Here is a 15678-nt window from a genome sequence, read left to right on the forward strand (position 1 = left end):
GGAGCCGGACAAAAGGAAGGAAGGACGATATCCTCATTGATATGGAAAGCGGAAACCACCTTCAGAAGAAAGGAAGGAACGGGCCTGAGAACGGCTTTGTCCTGATGGAGAATGAGGTAAGGGGAACGACATGACAAGGCCGCCAATTCAGAAACTCTTCTGATGGATGAAATGGCGATCAAAAAGGTGACCTTCCAAGAGAGAAGGGACAAAGGAATGTCCTGGAGAGGCTGGAACGGCGCCTTCTGGAGCGCACTAAGGACGAGGTTGAGATCCCACGGGTCTATTGGCGATTGATGAGGAGGAGCCACGTGGGAAACCCCTTGTAGAAAGGTCTTGACCTGTGGTAGAGAAGCTAGCTCTCTTTGGAAGAGGATAGAGAGAGCGGAAACCTGGCCCTTGAGTGTACTGAGGGACAGACCCGCGTCTAACCCAGCCTGAAGAAACCCCAGGATAGACTGGATAGAAAAAGACATTGGGAAGACTCTGTTATCACACCAACGGAAAAAAGCCTTCCAGTACCTATAGTAAATGCGGGAAGAGGCTGGTTTCCTGGCTCTGATCATAGTTTGAATAACCTGACTGGACAGACCTGATTCCTTCAGAATTGCGGTCTCAACGGCCATGCCGTCAAACTCAGAGACTGAGAATTCTCGTGGTAAAGGGGGCCTTGCGAGAGAAGATCTGGACAGTCCTGAAGCCTCCAGGGAACGTCCGCGAGCATGTTGACCAGTTCCGCGTACCAAGGCCGTATTGGCCAATCTGGAGCGACTAGAATCACTGGTACGCCTTCCGATTTTATCTTTTTGGCCACCCGAGGGATCAATGCCAGAGGCGGAAACAGATACGGAAGTTGAAACTGGGACCACGGAGTCACCAGTGCGTCGCATGCGACGGCTAGAGGGTCCCTGGACCTGGCTACGAACTGCGGCACCTTGTGGTTCATCCGAGATGCCATGAGATCGACATCCGGGGTGCCCCAACGGTCGCATATCTGAGAGAAAACCGCGGGGTGCAGGGACCATTCGCCGGACGCTAGGCCCTGGCGACTCAGAAAGTCGGCTGTCCAATTTTCCACCCCTGGAATATGGACGGCGGAGATTGTCGGAACGTAACGTTCTGCCCAGCGTATTATCTTGGCCACTTCTGACATTACTTGTTTGCTGCGCGTGCCCCCCTGATGGTTGATGTACGCCACGGCCGTGGCGTTGTCCGACTGAATCCGGACCGGCTTGCCGGAGAGGAGGGGTTGCCAATGAAGAAGGGCCAGGAAAACAGCCCTGATCTCCAAAAGATTGATTGGGAGGAGAGATTCCTGTGGCTTCCAGCGGCCTTGGGCCGCTTTCTGATGGAACACGGCTCCCCATCCTAGAAGGCTCGCATCTGTGGTGATGATTTGCCACTGAGGCGGAAGGAATGACCTCCCTTGGAGAACTGACGCTGGCCGTAGCCACCAAGTGAGAGACTGCCTCACTCTGAGAGGAAGCCGAATAGGACGGTCCAAGGACATCGTGGTCTTGTCCCAGGCTGAAAGCAGAGACAGCTGGAGGGGGCGAAGATGAAACTGTGCAAAGGGCACTGCTTCCATGGAGGCCACCATCTTCCCTAGGACCTTCATGCAGAACCGAATGGGAATGGGAGCAGGCCTCTTGAGAGTTCTGATGCCCTTGGACAGAGATGTAAATTTTTCCTTTGGAAGAAAAACACGGGCTAGCTCCGTGTCGAATTCCATACCCAGAAAGGTCAGACGCTGGGTGGGGATCAGAATGGACTTCTCCTTGTTGACCAGCCAACCTAGGCGGCTGAGAGTGTCCAGGGTTATCTGAAGGCTCCGGAGACAGTCCTGGCGAGACGAACCCTTGATCAAAAGATCGTCCAGATAAGGGATGATGAGGATCCCTCTGGAGCGAAGGATGGCCATGACGGTCGCCATCACCTTCGTGAAAACCCGGGGCGCTGAAGCCAGGCCGAAAGGAAGAGCTGTGAACTGAAAGTGGCGTCCCTGAAACGCAAATCGAAGATACTTCTGGTGTTGCACACAAATTGGAATGTGCAGATAGGCATCCCGAATGTCCACCGAGCAGAGAAATTCCCCGGGCTCCATGGAAGCAATCACCGACCGAAGAGACTCCATTTTGAAATGAAGAATCTTCACGTGGCGATTGAGCAATTTGAGGTCCAGAATAGGACGAAGAGAGCCGTCTTTCTTCGGGACCACAAAGAGATTGGAGTAGAACCCGGAAAACCGTTCGTCTGAGGGAACGGGAACAATGACTCCGGCGGAAAGAAGGGAGGAAATGGCCTGCAGAAAACCCGGAATCTGGGTCCGCTGTCGCGGAGGCCGAGACCGGAAAAACCGTCTGTTCGGGAGTGAAGCAAATTCGATTTTGTAACCGGACGCGACGAGTTCTCTGACCCAAGCGTCGTCGACAACGGACAGCCAAGCATCCGCGAAAAAGGAAAGTCTGCCTCCCACCCTGGAAGAAATTCCAGGTGGGGGTGACCCGTCACTTAGACGAAAATCTGCCGGAATTGGCTCCTGCAGATCTGGAATATTGACCTCTAGATCTCCAGCGAGGAGCGGGTTTGTAGGAAGGTTTCCTCTGATCCCGCTCCCTGGTGGCAGGCGGCCGATCCTGTTGAGTGGCTCTCTCCGTGGCAGAGAAGGGACGAAAGGGCCTGAACGGTCGAAACCCCCTTCTGTTGAAAGGACGTTTTGGTCGAGACTGGGGAAGCGAAGTACTTTTACCTCCAGTGGCATCGGAAATTATCTGATCCAGCTTTGCTCCAAAGAGCCTAGAGCCATGGAATGGCAGATTGGTAAGCGACTTTTTCGAAGTAGTGTCCGCATTCCATGACTTTAGCCAAAGGACTCGGCGTACAGCTACTATGTTGCTGTTAGCCCTTGCTACGCAGCCGGCCGCGTCCAAGGAGGCGGCCAAAAGGTATTTTCCCGCCTGGTTAATCTGATCTGCAAGATCTGCCAACTCGTCTTGAGGAGCTGACGCTAAGATGCCTCTGCGAAGAATTTTTGCCCAAGCGGAAATGACCTTCGCCACCCAGGCGGATGCGAAAATAGGGCAGAGAGAGGCGCCAGATGCCTCAAAGATAGACTTAGCCAGAGATTCAATCTGCCTGTCAGTAGGATCTTTGAGCGATGCCCCGTCTGGCAGAGAGAGCACCGTTTTTGAGGCTATCCGGGAAACTGGAGGATCTACCTCGGGAGCCTTGGACCACTTTGAGAGCAGATCTGCGTCAAAGGGGTACAGAACGTCCAAGTACTTGCGGCCTGAGAAACGTTGCTCAGGGCGCTCCCAGTGTTTGGATAAGGTAGTGTCGAAATCGTCGTGATTGGGAAAGGTTCGAGACGGAGGTCTGGCTCGTCTAAGGAGAACAGAGCTTTCCTGAGTTGGAGCCTCATCCTGTTTAAGTTTTAGTGTTTGGAAGATAGCTGCAATAAGACTATCGACCATGTCCCGCGTTTTAGAAACGCTGTTCCCCTCTGAGCTAGCTTCCGAATGAGAATCCTCGCCTGAATGAAGATTGTCATCCGAGGAAGGAGGCCTGGGCGCAGAAGGGCCCTGCGAGCCCGAAGACGAAGTGGACAGAGCTCGCTTCCTAGAAGTCCTTCCCTGTCTGTCTCTCTGAAGGTCGCGGTCAGGTGCGGACGACTCACACCGAGAGGTGGTCAGAGCAGAAGTGGCTGAGGATAGCTGAGGTAATCGTTCTAAGACCTGGACCAGCGACTGTGATACTTTTGTCAAGTCAGAAACAGACTGTGACATTGTAACGGCCCACTCCGGGGGGGAGAGAGGAGGGAAGAGCGCCCTCCGCCCGGGACTCTGTGCGTTCCTGAGATGCTGACATATTTGAAGGACTGCAGGGGGGGCAGAATGGGGACGACTGACCCGATGCCCACTTCTTTTTACAGCGCGCACAGGCGTAATAGGTAGCGGTGGGCCTGAAGCAGAGATCCCCTGAAGGGTTGGGCATAAGTAAACTGCACTGATTGGCTGCAGATATTAGGGAATAACTGCCGAGGGGAGCTAATCCCTGTCCCAGAGCCGAGCCTACCGAGATTCTGTGAGCAGCAGAAGAAAAACGCCAAAGTGTCCCCCAAGCAGCGCAGGAAAGAGTGTTCAGGCATCAGGAAACGCTGTGCTGGGAGATGGGGGCGGAGCTTAGCGGCCGCGCCGTGATTGGTTAATAGCGCCTGGGGAGGGTATGGCAGAAGAGGGGGCTGGCATCCAAGAGAGAAAGAAGCCCTGTGATGGGCTAGAAAGGGCGCGCTGAAAAGAGCGCACTCAGGAAGGGAGGAGGGAGAGCAGAGGAATTCCCCGCGCTGAGGGGAAAGTGAAAGTGCCTCCCACCGTGACGGCGCCGCAGCCCCATGCCCGACATACCGCGCTAAGGATGATCTGACAGGGTCCTGACGCTGCGGTGAGTGAGGGGATCCCCGTAGACTCCCTGGCTAGAGCAGGGAAAGTGAAGGAAGGCAAGCGGCTGTGTGAGCGCGGCAGGCAGAAAAGGGCGGGAGATTCAAACTTGTGGAACTGCAAAACCAGGTCCCTTCTTCTCCCATGTCACTGGAGCTTATGCGGGGCCGGAGGGAACGTACAGGCACTTACCTGACGTCCCAGAAGAGGATGACCACAGGGGCCCACGGGGAAACGGCAGGCCGCTGGGAGGGGAAGGAGTCCTCTGTACCCGCATCCTGCAAAAGACGGCTTGAAACACCTGCGATCGCCGTCTTCCTCTCAGCCCTGTCCCGAGAAAGGGGTGAGGAGGGGGAATCGGCAAGGACCAGCCACCTGTCCGTAACCCTTGTCACCAGAAGGTGATAGGGAAAAGTCCTGCCTGCGGTACTGAGAGTTGCGATGTGGGTGACACCACACTGCTCGCTCAGCCGCATGATATGGGAAATCAGAGTGATAAATATACCCTGTTTCCCGATGGAAAAGAACCTAAAAGAGAAAAGAGGGAAAAATTAAAAAGTTCAAACTAAACCTGAAAGGAAAATTGGATTAAAACTGCGGATCTGGGGAGATCCCGGTCCGCCTCCTACAGACACTAAGCACAAACTGAGGTGCTTGGTGCCTGTCGGTGGGTGTATACTGCCGGGGAGGAGCTAATTTTCTTGTTTTTGCATAGTGTCAGCCTCCTAGCAGCAGCAGCATACATCCATGGTATTCTGTGTCCCCCAATAAGGCGATAAAGAAAGACCAAGGTCTCAAGTGATATGGGGCAATTAGCATCTGCCTTGTGGGGTTTTTGCCTTTCCCTGTATGAAAACATATTAGGTTATAGTTTTAACTCTATGAACCCATTTCTAACTTCAACCCTAAAAACTATAACTATGAAACTACATACAGCAAGTGAAAAAAAAAAGTATTGAACACATCAATTTTCTTAGTAAATATATTTCTGAAGGTGCTATTGACATGAAATTCTCACCAGAGGTCGGTAATGAACCCATCCAATACACACAGGCAAATAAATCAGACCACAGATGTTCATAAAATAAGTTACCCTATGTTAATAATGAGAAATAACCCAGAAAGTATTGCACACATAAAGAAAGGAGGTATAAAAAGCCAGAAAAATATCTCATGATGATGGGTAAAACCAATGAGCTATCTCGAGACCTCCCCAACCTTATTGTTGTAAAACATACTGATGGCATTGGTTACAGAAGAAATTCTGAACTACTGAAGGAGCTTACAGTGAGCATTCCAGTGAAAAGAACATAAATTCATCATAAACCAGCCACAACCAGGTGCTCCCTTCAAGATTTCAGACAGAAAAGTGAAATAAATTATCAGAAGAGTTGTCCAACAGCCAAGGACCATCTGTGGAGAGCTACAAAAAGACCTGGTATGAGCAGGTACAATTGTTTAGAAGAAAACTATAAGTAATGCACTCAACTTCCATGGCCTGCATGCATGCTCACCACGCAAGACTCTGCTGAACAAAAAACATGTGCAAGCGTGTTTACAGTTTGCTCAACATTTAAACAAGCCTGTGAAATACTGGGAGAATATAGTCTGGTCAGGTGAGACCAAAATTGAGCTCTTTGGATGCCATAAATACACATCATGTTTGAAGGCCAAAAGGCATTGCATATCAAACCCAAAACAACTTTCCATCAGTGAAGTTTGTAGGTGGGAACATCATGGTGTGGGTCTGTTTTTTCAGCATTCAGCACTGGCAAACATCATATAATTGAAGTTGAATGGACAAAGGTGCTGAGCCATCTATATATATATATATAATCGTCTTATTCTGTCTGTCACCGGAATCCCGCGTCGCTGATTTGTCACGGCCACCAGGCCTCGACCAATCAGCGACAGGCGCAGTGCGCAGGTGCAGTCCGGAATTCGAAGGACGCACGCCACCACCGTCGGGAGATCAACGGTTGCCGCGGGTCATCCCTAGGCCACACGCACGTCAACCGCGACGCAGCCGGAAGATGACCGGGGCTATCCAGTACCCAGGATCCGGAGGAGAGGAGACTCCTCCGGACCCTGGGTACCATCAACCTGTAAAAAATAGAATTCAAATAAAAAAAAGAGTGATATACTCACCTTCTGACGGCCTCCGGACTCTTTCTCTCCTCACCATGCTCCCGGCATCTTCCGTTCCCAGTAATGCTTTGCGCCAAAGACCGCTGATGACGTTGCGCTCTCGCGAGAGTGACGTCAGCAGCGGTCTTTGGCGCAAAGCATTACTGGGAACGGAAGATGCCGGGAGCGTGGAGAGGAGGGACAGAGTCCGGAGGCCGTCGGAAGGTGAGAATATGTAAAAATTAGAATTAAAATAAACAATACTGATATACTCACCATCCGACGGCCCCCGGACTCCCAGTAACGCTTTGCGCAAAACACCGCTGATGATGTCACGTTCTCGCGAGAGTGACGTCATCTCCGGTCCTTTGCGCTAAGCGTTACTGGGACCGGAAGATGCCGGGAGCATGGTGAGAGGAGGGAAAGAGTCTGGGGGCCGTCAGAAGGTGAGTATATCACTTTTTTTTATTTTAATCTCCCACTGGCCATATTCTAGAGTACCCGCTTTAGAATCGGGCCACCATCTAGTTCTTGATAAAAATTTGCTGCCATCTACCAGGATGAAAAGAAAAGGGGGAGACAGGGCGCATCCATTGCGTAGGTCTGTATGGAAAGTAGATGAGTGCACAGCAAGTGTAAGGCTCACCTGACAGGATTGTGAGTCACAACACCTATAATCGCATAAAACAGCTGCAGCAGTCTGCACGAGGTCCAAGGACTTGGTACAAAGAGAAGGATGGTAGTGCAATAAGAGACTGCGCTGCTGTGGTAGAATTCAAGATATCTTTATTGCCAACGCGTCTCCTGAGCCAGTCCCAGCTCACTTCATCAGGGCCCTGATGAAGTGAGCTGGGACTGGCTCAGGAAACGCGTTGGCAATAAAGATATCTTGAATTCTACCACAGCAGCGCAGTCTCTTATTGCACTACCAGCCTTCTCTATCTACCAGGATGATGAAGATGAAATGAGGGTGGACATTTCAGCAAGACAATGATCCCAAATGCATAGCCAAGGAAACTCCCAAATGGTTTCAGAGAAAGAAAATAAAGCTGCTAGAATGGCCAAGCCGATTACAGAACCTGAATCCTACAGAAAATGTATGGAAGGAACTAAAGCTCAAAGTTCATAGAAGGAGCCCACATGAGCTTCAGGATGTGAAGAGTGTTTGTGTGGAAGAATGGGCCAAAATCACACCTGAGCAATCCCTGTGACTAGTTTCTCCATACAGGAGGCATCTTGAAGCTTCATCACCAACAAAGGCTTTTATATGAAGTATTAAATACATTTCAGTAAATGTGTTCAATACTTTTTCCCTGTGTCATTTCTCATTATTATACATAACTTAAGGTATGGACATCTTTGGTCGTATTTCTTTGCCTGTGTGGATTGGATGGGTTGTTACTGACCTCTGGTGAGAATTTCATGTCAATAGCACCTTTAGAACTATTTTTACTGAGAAAATTGGTGGCATGACTGACATGATCAGTAACTTTCCATCTGTACTTGCAGCATTTTATTTTCTGCAGCATGTCAATTCATTTTGCGTTTCTGCAGCGTTTTTGACTCATTGACTTCAACTGAGTCAGTCAAATCTGCAGCAAAAACGCAGGTGTAAAAAGGTTTGCGTCTTTGCTGTGTATTTACTACTTATTTGCTGCCAAAAACGCTGCGAATTGTCAAAGGAATAGATGTCAGAAGGAGGAAGAGTGTGGGCAGAGAATATGTGCATATCTGTGTGTGCCTGTCTGTGTGTGTGTACCCATGCGATGAACAGTCCATAGTGATTGTACTTAGGCGTCGCCTGATGGGACAACTACTCCCATCCGGCTATGTCTTTTGTCACATATAACAGAGACCGTATGAGTCGATGATGGGAGAATAGTCTCATCATCCAGCGCCTGTGTTCAATTGTAAAAAAAAAAAAAAAATTCAAAATAATTACATACACATTCACATACAAAACACATACTCACCGAACGCCTAATCCCCGCGTCTCCTGCAAGCAATCAAAAATAAACCAACATATAATACTATCCTGTCCGCCATAGTCCATTTAATACCGAGAGTCCCATGGCGATCTCACATATAGAAATGACATCGGGAGATGTGACCGCTCTACCTGGCCTCCGGCGATACACTGACAGGAGGTAATCGCTCCTGCACTGTATCACTGCGCTGGTGTGAAAGTTCACCAGCGTTCATCAGCTCCCGTTGTCACACAGCAGTGCTGTGAGAGCACCGGAGCTGATGAACTCTGGTGAACTCTCACGTCAGCACAGTGATACACTGACAGGAGGTAATCGCTCCTGCTCTGTATCGCCGGAGGCCGGGTAGAGCAGTCACATCTACCGCTGTGACTGTTCTTCACGTAAGATCGCCGTGGAACACTCGTTATTAAGTGGACTACTTCGGACAGGATAGTATTATATGTTGGTTTATTAATTTTTGACTGTTTGCAGGAGATGAGGGCGTCGGGGATTAGGCGTTCAGCAAGTAAGGTAAATTTAGATTCAATGAAGGAGTCTGTGTGATTATTTCAAATGAAGGACTTTATTTATTCTGGGTCTCTGTGTTTTTACAATATCACTATGGGGTTAGTAATGGAGAGGTGTCTTATAGATGCCTCTCCATTACTAACTTGTGGACTTGATGTCAACTGACAATACAAAGGTGACATCAACCCCACAAATATGAACCCCACTTGCCACCACTATAGAGCAAGTGGGAAGACTGAGACATGCCAGAATTGGCGCATCTATAAGATGCGCCATTTCTGGGGCAGCTGAGAGCTGATGTTTTTAGCCTGTGGTGGCGCCAATATCCATGGCCCCTTCCCAGGTTATTAATATCAGCGTGCAGCTGTCTGCCTAGCCTTTGCTGGTTCAATTTTATAGGGTCACTTTCAGGGGTTCCCCTGTAAAGCCAGTAAAGGCTAAGCAAACAGCTGTGAGCTGATATTAATAGCCCGGGAATCTTTATGCCTAATTGCTCCTTCCCAGAATATTAACATCAGCCCTCATCCGTTGGCTTTCCCTCTGCTGGTTATGAAAATTATGCGGGAGCCAAAGCAATTGGTTTTTTTTTTAACTTTTTGAAAAATAAATATTGTGTTTCACGCAGATTTCTGACAGTTGCTGCTTTGTTACAGCATATTTAGGTTAATTATGTTAATGCTCCTACATAGGCTGGTGAGTGTGTTTGTGTGTCTATTTAACTATGTACCGTTTTATTAATGATGGTATATGGCTGACACCTGTTCATTTCTAAACCTCGGGCTTGGTAATATATATATAATTTTTTTCACTTATACTTGTTTTGTGTGTGTAAACATATTATACATTTGAACATGGTATGTAATGACATTATGGTCTTCAATGGAGAATGAAAAAGAAATTGAACAAGGAAATTACATCACAATTCTTTTTTTTTAATAATATATCTATTTACAGTGGCCCTGGGAATAGCACGTATCCTATATCAGGCAAGAAAGATACTTGCATATCATTGGTTGGATCCTATGCCACCAACATTGTCAGAGCTTAAAAATAAACTAAATAATGTCATCAGACTGGAAAGGGGGGCTTATTTAAAAAGAAATGCAATAAGAAAGTTTTACAAAATTTGGCAGCCATGGATGGAGTCAACGGGTCTCCCCTCGGGCGCACTGGTACGGGATGCGATGTTGGACCAGTTGCTGTTGTGCTTGCGGTGAGGGGATGCTTGGGGGGTGAAAATAAAGTCTAGTGCCCTTTGTGGCGAAGTAGATTTTGAGTGGCGCGGTGGGAGGGGGCTGGGGTGGATTGGACCTGATATCCGCGGGGGGGGCGAAATATGATGCGGAGTGGCGCGGCTGGCGGGGATGGTTTTCCCACTCAAATGAGGCACTGATGTATAATTTTGATTTTTGTTTATTTGTGGAGCCATGTTGTTTATAGGCTCAATTTTATGCAAATATCTGTGTTTTGAGATTTTCTTCTTTTTATTTATTCTTACACAGGAAGAGTTTTACCCTTTCGATAATATCTGCTCTCAATGTAATTTTTACTAGCTATATAAGGCTAGTTTCACATTAGCGTTTTTTTGCGCAGCGCATCGGGCGCATAAAAAACGCAAAGAAAAACGCAAAACAAACGCGCTTTTTTTAACGTCATGCGCACGCTGATGTGTAAAAAAAACGCAGCGTTGTTTGCGTTTTACATGCGTTTTTTGCATGCGTTGGCGTTTTTTATGCGCATGCGTTTTTAAGTGTGACGTTTTTTCCATTGTCTAGAGAACATTCTAGACTTGTTTCACTCAAAAACGCATGCGTAAAAAAACCGCAACCGTGCGCAAGACCATGCGCACGCATGCGTTACCATAGACTTCAATGTGTTGTTTTTGCGCATTCCGTGCGCAAGCGTGCGCATGCGTTTTTTTGCCGAGACAGGGCGCACCAAAAAATCCAACATGTTGCGTCTGGCGCACCTGGCGCAAAAGACAAAAAAACGCATGCGCACGAAAACGCAAGTGTGCGCAAAAACATGCGCACGTCATGTTAAACATAGGTGCGCAGTGCGCATGCGCACGGGTGCGCACGATGCGCTGCGCACAAAAGCGCAAATGTGAAACCAGCCTAAGATGTCATATTCTTTCTGTATTGATTCCTGAATGTTAAATAAAAAAGATCTGATTCAAAAAAAATAATATATCTATTTAGCTCTATGGATTTGCAAAAACATGAAAAAAAAAACCAATTGAAAAATGTATTAAAACACGCATATTTTCCGCTGCGTTTTTCTGCCAAGAGATGCAAAAACCTTGCAGAAATACGCAACGTGCGCACATAGCCTTATAGGGCTGTGTGTAACAAAATAGTTTGCAAACCTGACAGCACAAATAAATGCTGTAGTTTGGGGTTTTTTTTGACACGTAGAATATAAAAAAACAAGGTGCTTTCGCCAGAATTCTGGAGTAAAACACCTTGAAGTGTCCAAACAATTTTGACCAATCGGAACAAAAAATATTGGCGTTTTTATGCCAATCTGAGACAGACTTGCCAAAATCAGAAGAACTGGGGCGAGACGGGGGCTGCAAATACATCATAATTTACCCCACTTCAATAAATTATGCCAGAATTGTATGACAAACCCTTAGCTGAAGTAAGATTTTTAGTGAAGGAAGCAGTTGTACGATGTGCCTAATTTATAAAGAGGTGCAACTTAACACTGGCATTCAAAACGTCATTGTTAAAGGGGTTGTCCACCACTATTTGACCCCCGTTCATATGGCCTAACTGTTCCTAACAATGACTTCTACTTTTAATACCCTTTGTTGTGGCGGCCAATGCTAAAAGTCCTGTTACTTGTGACCGGGGCACCACCAGACAAAATGACCAGAGGACGTCACTGACAAGGGCGAAGCTGTCTTTCAACGATTGACAGGAGTCTGAGCATGCACGTTCACAAACTTCACTTTTCTCTGCACGGATCCTGCTGATACTTTGGAGGGCCGACCCTTCAGCTGAGAAGTGCCGTCATACATGCTTTCTAATTACGATCAGCACGTCGCAGTGCTTCTCAGCTGAAGAAGTCGGTGCTGTAAAGCATCAGCAGGATCCAAGCAGAGGAAATTGCATGCGTGCACGGACTCCTGTCAATCATTGAAAGGAAATTCCACCCTCAAACAGTGACGTCGTCATTTTGCCAAACCAGAAACTGTCAATCATTTACTGGCAGCTCCGTCCTCATCAGTGAAGTCTTCTTGTTATTCCGTTCAATTCCAGGGCCATAGATCGAAAATATCAGGGCAGGAAACAGGGATTGATTGACAGCAAAAAGTTGTGTGACCCACCCAGCAGCGCAGGTAATAAGAGTAGATTAGAAAACTGATAGCTAGGACTTATGAAAGGGGTCAAATAGTAGTGGAAAACCCTTCTAAATTAATCTGAGCCATAGTTTAAAGAGTCAGCCAGGAAATATAGAAATAGACCTGACTATTGCGGCACCACCCCTGGCAGACCTGTAACTGCACCACTCCAGGTGATGGATAGGTCTCTGGATACACATGGGAGAGACCTGTCAATCAACTAGAGTAATGGAGAAGCTAGAATGTTTGAGTCTCTCCCTATGGTCCGGGGCCGGCTCATCAAACTACATTTTTTCCTGAAGTGCTGGAACATTTCGGAGGAAAACATACTGTGATCTAGTAGCCAGGATCTGATTCATCAGCTCACCGACTTAGGAGATATTCCATAGTGGGTGCAGAGCGTGGAGGCTCCAGTATAGTTCCTGGGTAATTAAGAGACGTCGAGGGTGAAGATCTCGGCGCTGAGATCTCATCTCCCGAGCTCTTGGTGCCAAGATCTCCATCTGCCCCCGGCAGCCATTTTTCCGGAGTCCACAGCATAGGAAACCATGGAACAGCGGGGGCTCTGGCCTTTTCTCAAAATTTAGGGTGTGTCTTATAATCCGCAAAATACGGTATGTTTGTGTGTAGAATTGAAATATATACATGTATATACGGTAACTGGTGTGTCGAATGCTGTATATACAGTGGGGAACATTTTTTATCGTAGGTACACTTCAACTGTGAGAGACAGAACATAAAAAAAAAAAAAAAAAAAAAAAAAATCACATTGTATGATTTTTACCTAATTAAATTGCATTTTATTGCATGAAATAAGTATTTAATCACCGACCAACCAGCATGAATTCTGGCTCTCACAGACCTGTTAGTTTTTCTTTAAGAAGCCTCCTACTCTGCACTCATTACCTGTATTACTGCACCTGTTTGAACTTGTTACCCGTATAAAAGACACCTGTCCACACACAGTCACACTGCAACCTCTCCACCATGGCCAAGACCAAAGAGCTGTCTAAGGACACCAGGGACAAAACTGTAGACCAGCACAAGGCTGGGATGGGCTACAGGACAATAGGCAAGCAGCTTGGTGAGAAGGCAACAACTGTTAGTGCAATTATTAGAAAATGGAAGAAAGACAAGATGACTGTCAATCATATATATTAGTATTTGATGTGTGTGTATATATGCATAATTAATGTGTTTATATGTATATAATTGCGCGTGTATATCTATCGATAATGGATGTGTGTATAAATTGAGGTGGGTGTATAATTGGTGTGTATGTATATATGAAATTGTGTGTGGGTATATACAATTGTGTGTAATATAATGTATGGAAAGCGCTGCGGAGTATGATGGTGCTATATAAGCAACACTAAATATAATTGGTGTGTGTATATATTATATTTGATTTGTGTATGTATATACAGTGTACATATAATTGTGTGTATACATGAAATTGTGTGTGTGGGTGTATAATTGGTGTATGTGTGTAATATATAATGTATGGAAAGCGCTGCGGAATATGATGTGTAATTGGTGTGTGTATATATAAAGTTGTGTGAATATAATTGTGTGTAATATAATGTATGGAAAGCGCTGCGGAATATGATGTGTGTGTATATATATATATATATAATGCATGTATATACAGTATAATTGCTGTGTGTCATTGGTATATATATATTTGTGTGCATGTATATACGGTATATATAACTGATGTGTGTATAATTGTGTATGTGTAATATATAATGGTGCAGCGCTGCGGAATATGATGGCGCTATATAAGCAAAACCAAATAACTATGTAGTTGATGGGTGTATAATATATATATTAGATTTTGGCTATCTAGAATTGCTGCATTCCTACATCTGTCTCCACCAGTCACCGCTGTGCACATACGCTGCAGTAGCCTGGACCCCGCAGCCTCCCCCACCCCTCCATCTACACGGGAAGGCATGCTGCGCCTTGCAGTCCCCGTCACTCCCCTTTCACCTCATGGCTTTGTCAGAGCTCCTTTTAGGCGCGGCTGGAAACCTCTCCCTGGACATGATGGCGGAGTTGGGGGGAGAGTGGGACCTGCTCTCCGAGGATTAGAGCCGCGCAGAAAAGGCTCTCCGCCGGCCGGCCGATAACACTGCGGCACTTCCTCTCACAAGGAGGGTCTAGCGGAAGGGGAAGGACTGCACACAGTCTCTACCTTACCCTCGTGCGGAGGGATACCCGGGACAAAGGCCTAACTGGTACCATGGTGATAGAAAGAGGCGGGGTTAATGCGGCAGGGACGAGCTGGGCCTCCGACTTTGAAGGCGTGATCTGATTGGATAAATGGGGTGGGTGTGGCCTACATAGTAATGAGCGGGCAACGTTTCTTTATCAGAAGTGGTAGGAATGTTGAGCCAAGGGGCGTGACGTGATGACGTCTGGTGGGCGTGGTTCCATATGGTAACGAGGGATGGTTCTTAGGAGCGGGATTATGGCTGGTGATGGGTCCTGCGGTCAGTTACTGCGAGATGGCGCTATATAAGGCAGCCACCGTATAAGAGAGCTCTATAAGGGACCCACCGTATAAGAGAGCTCTATAAGGGACCCACCGTATAAGAGAGCTCTATAAGGGACCCACCGTATAAGAGAGCTGTATAAGGCAGCCACCGTATAAGAGAGCTGTATAAGGCAGCCACCGTATAAGAGAGCTGTATAAGGCAGCCACCGTATAAGAGAGCTGTATAAGGCAGCCACCGTATAAGAGAGCTGTATAAGGCAGCCACCGTATAAGAGAGCTCTATAAGGGACCCACCGTATAAGAGAGCTCTATAAGGGACCCACCGTATAAGAGAGCTCTATAAGGCAGCCACCGTATAAGAGCTCTATAAGGCAGCCACCGTATAAGAGCTCTATAAGGCAGCCACCGTATAAGAGAGCTCTATAAGGCAGCCACCGTATAAGAGAGCTCTATAAGGGACCCACCGTATAAGAGAACTCTATAAGGGACCCACCGTATAAGAGAACTCTATAAGGGACCCACCGTATAAGAGAGCTCTATAAGGCAGCCACCGTATAAGAGAGCTCTATAAGGCAGCCACCGTATAAGAGAGCTCTATAAGGCAGCCACCGTATAAGAGAGCTCTATAAGGCAGCCACCGTATAAGAGAGCTCTATAAGGGACCCACCGTATAAGAGAGCTCTATAAGGGACCCACCGTATAAGAGAGCTCTATAAGGGACCCACCGTATAAGAGAGCTCTATAAGGCAGCCACCGTATAAGAGAGCTCTA

The 15678-nt window shown here is 47.3% G+C and overlaps 1 protein-coding gene across 2 annotated transcripts in view; it reads right to left on the minus strand.

Moving 5' to 3' along the window:
* The window catches only part of PRKRA (protein activator of interferon induced protein kinase EIF2AK2), a 44760-nt gene extending 30068 nt beyond the window's left edge, over positions 1–14692 (minus strand). The window contains exon 1 of one of the 2 annotated variants that reach the window (XM_073577457.1): positions 14610–14692. Coding sequence is in view for 1 of the 2 variants with exons in the window: in XM_073577456.1 (XP_073433557.1) it covers positions 14400–14455 (56 nt within the window). In the remaining variant the exon portion in view is untranslated. Of the gene's footprint in view, positions 1–14399; positions 14590–14609 lie in introns of those variants that run through there. The other variant, XM_073577456.1, reaches the window with a different exon arrangement.
* Positions 14693–15678: the final 986 nt, after the last annotated feature.

Source organism: Dendrobates tinctorius, unplaced genomic scaffold, assembly GCF_039654945.1.
Source record: "Dendrobates tinctorius isolate UK_male_01 unplaced genomic scaffold, ASM3965494v1 ptg000056l, whole genome shotgun sequence".
Taxonomy (NCBI): Eukaryota; Metazoa; Chordata; class Amphibia; order Anura; family Dendrobatidae; genus Dendrobates; species Dendrobates tinctorius.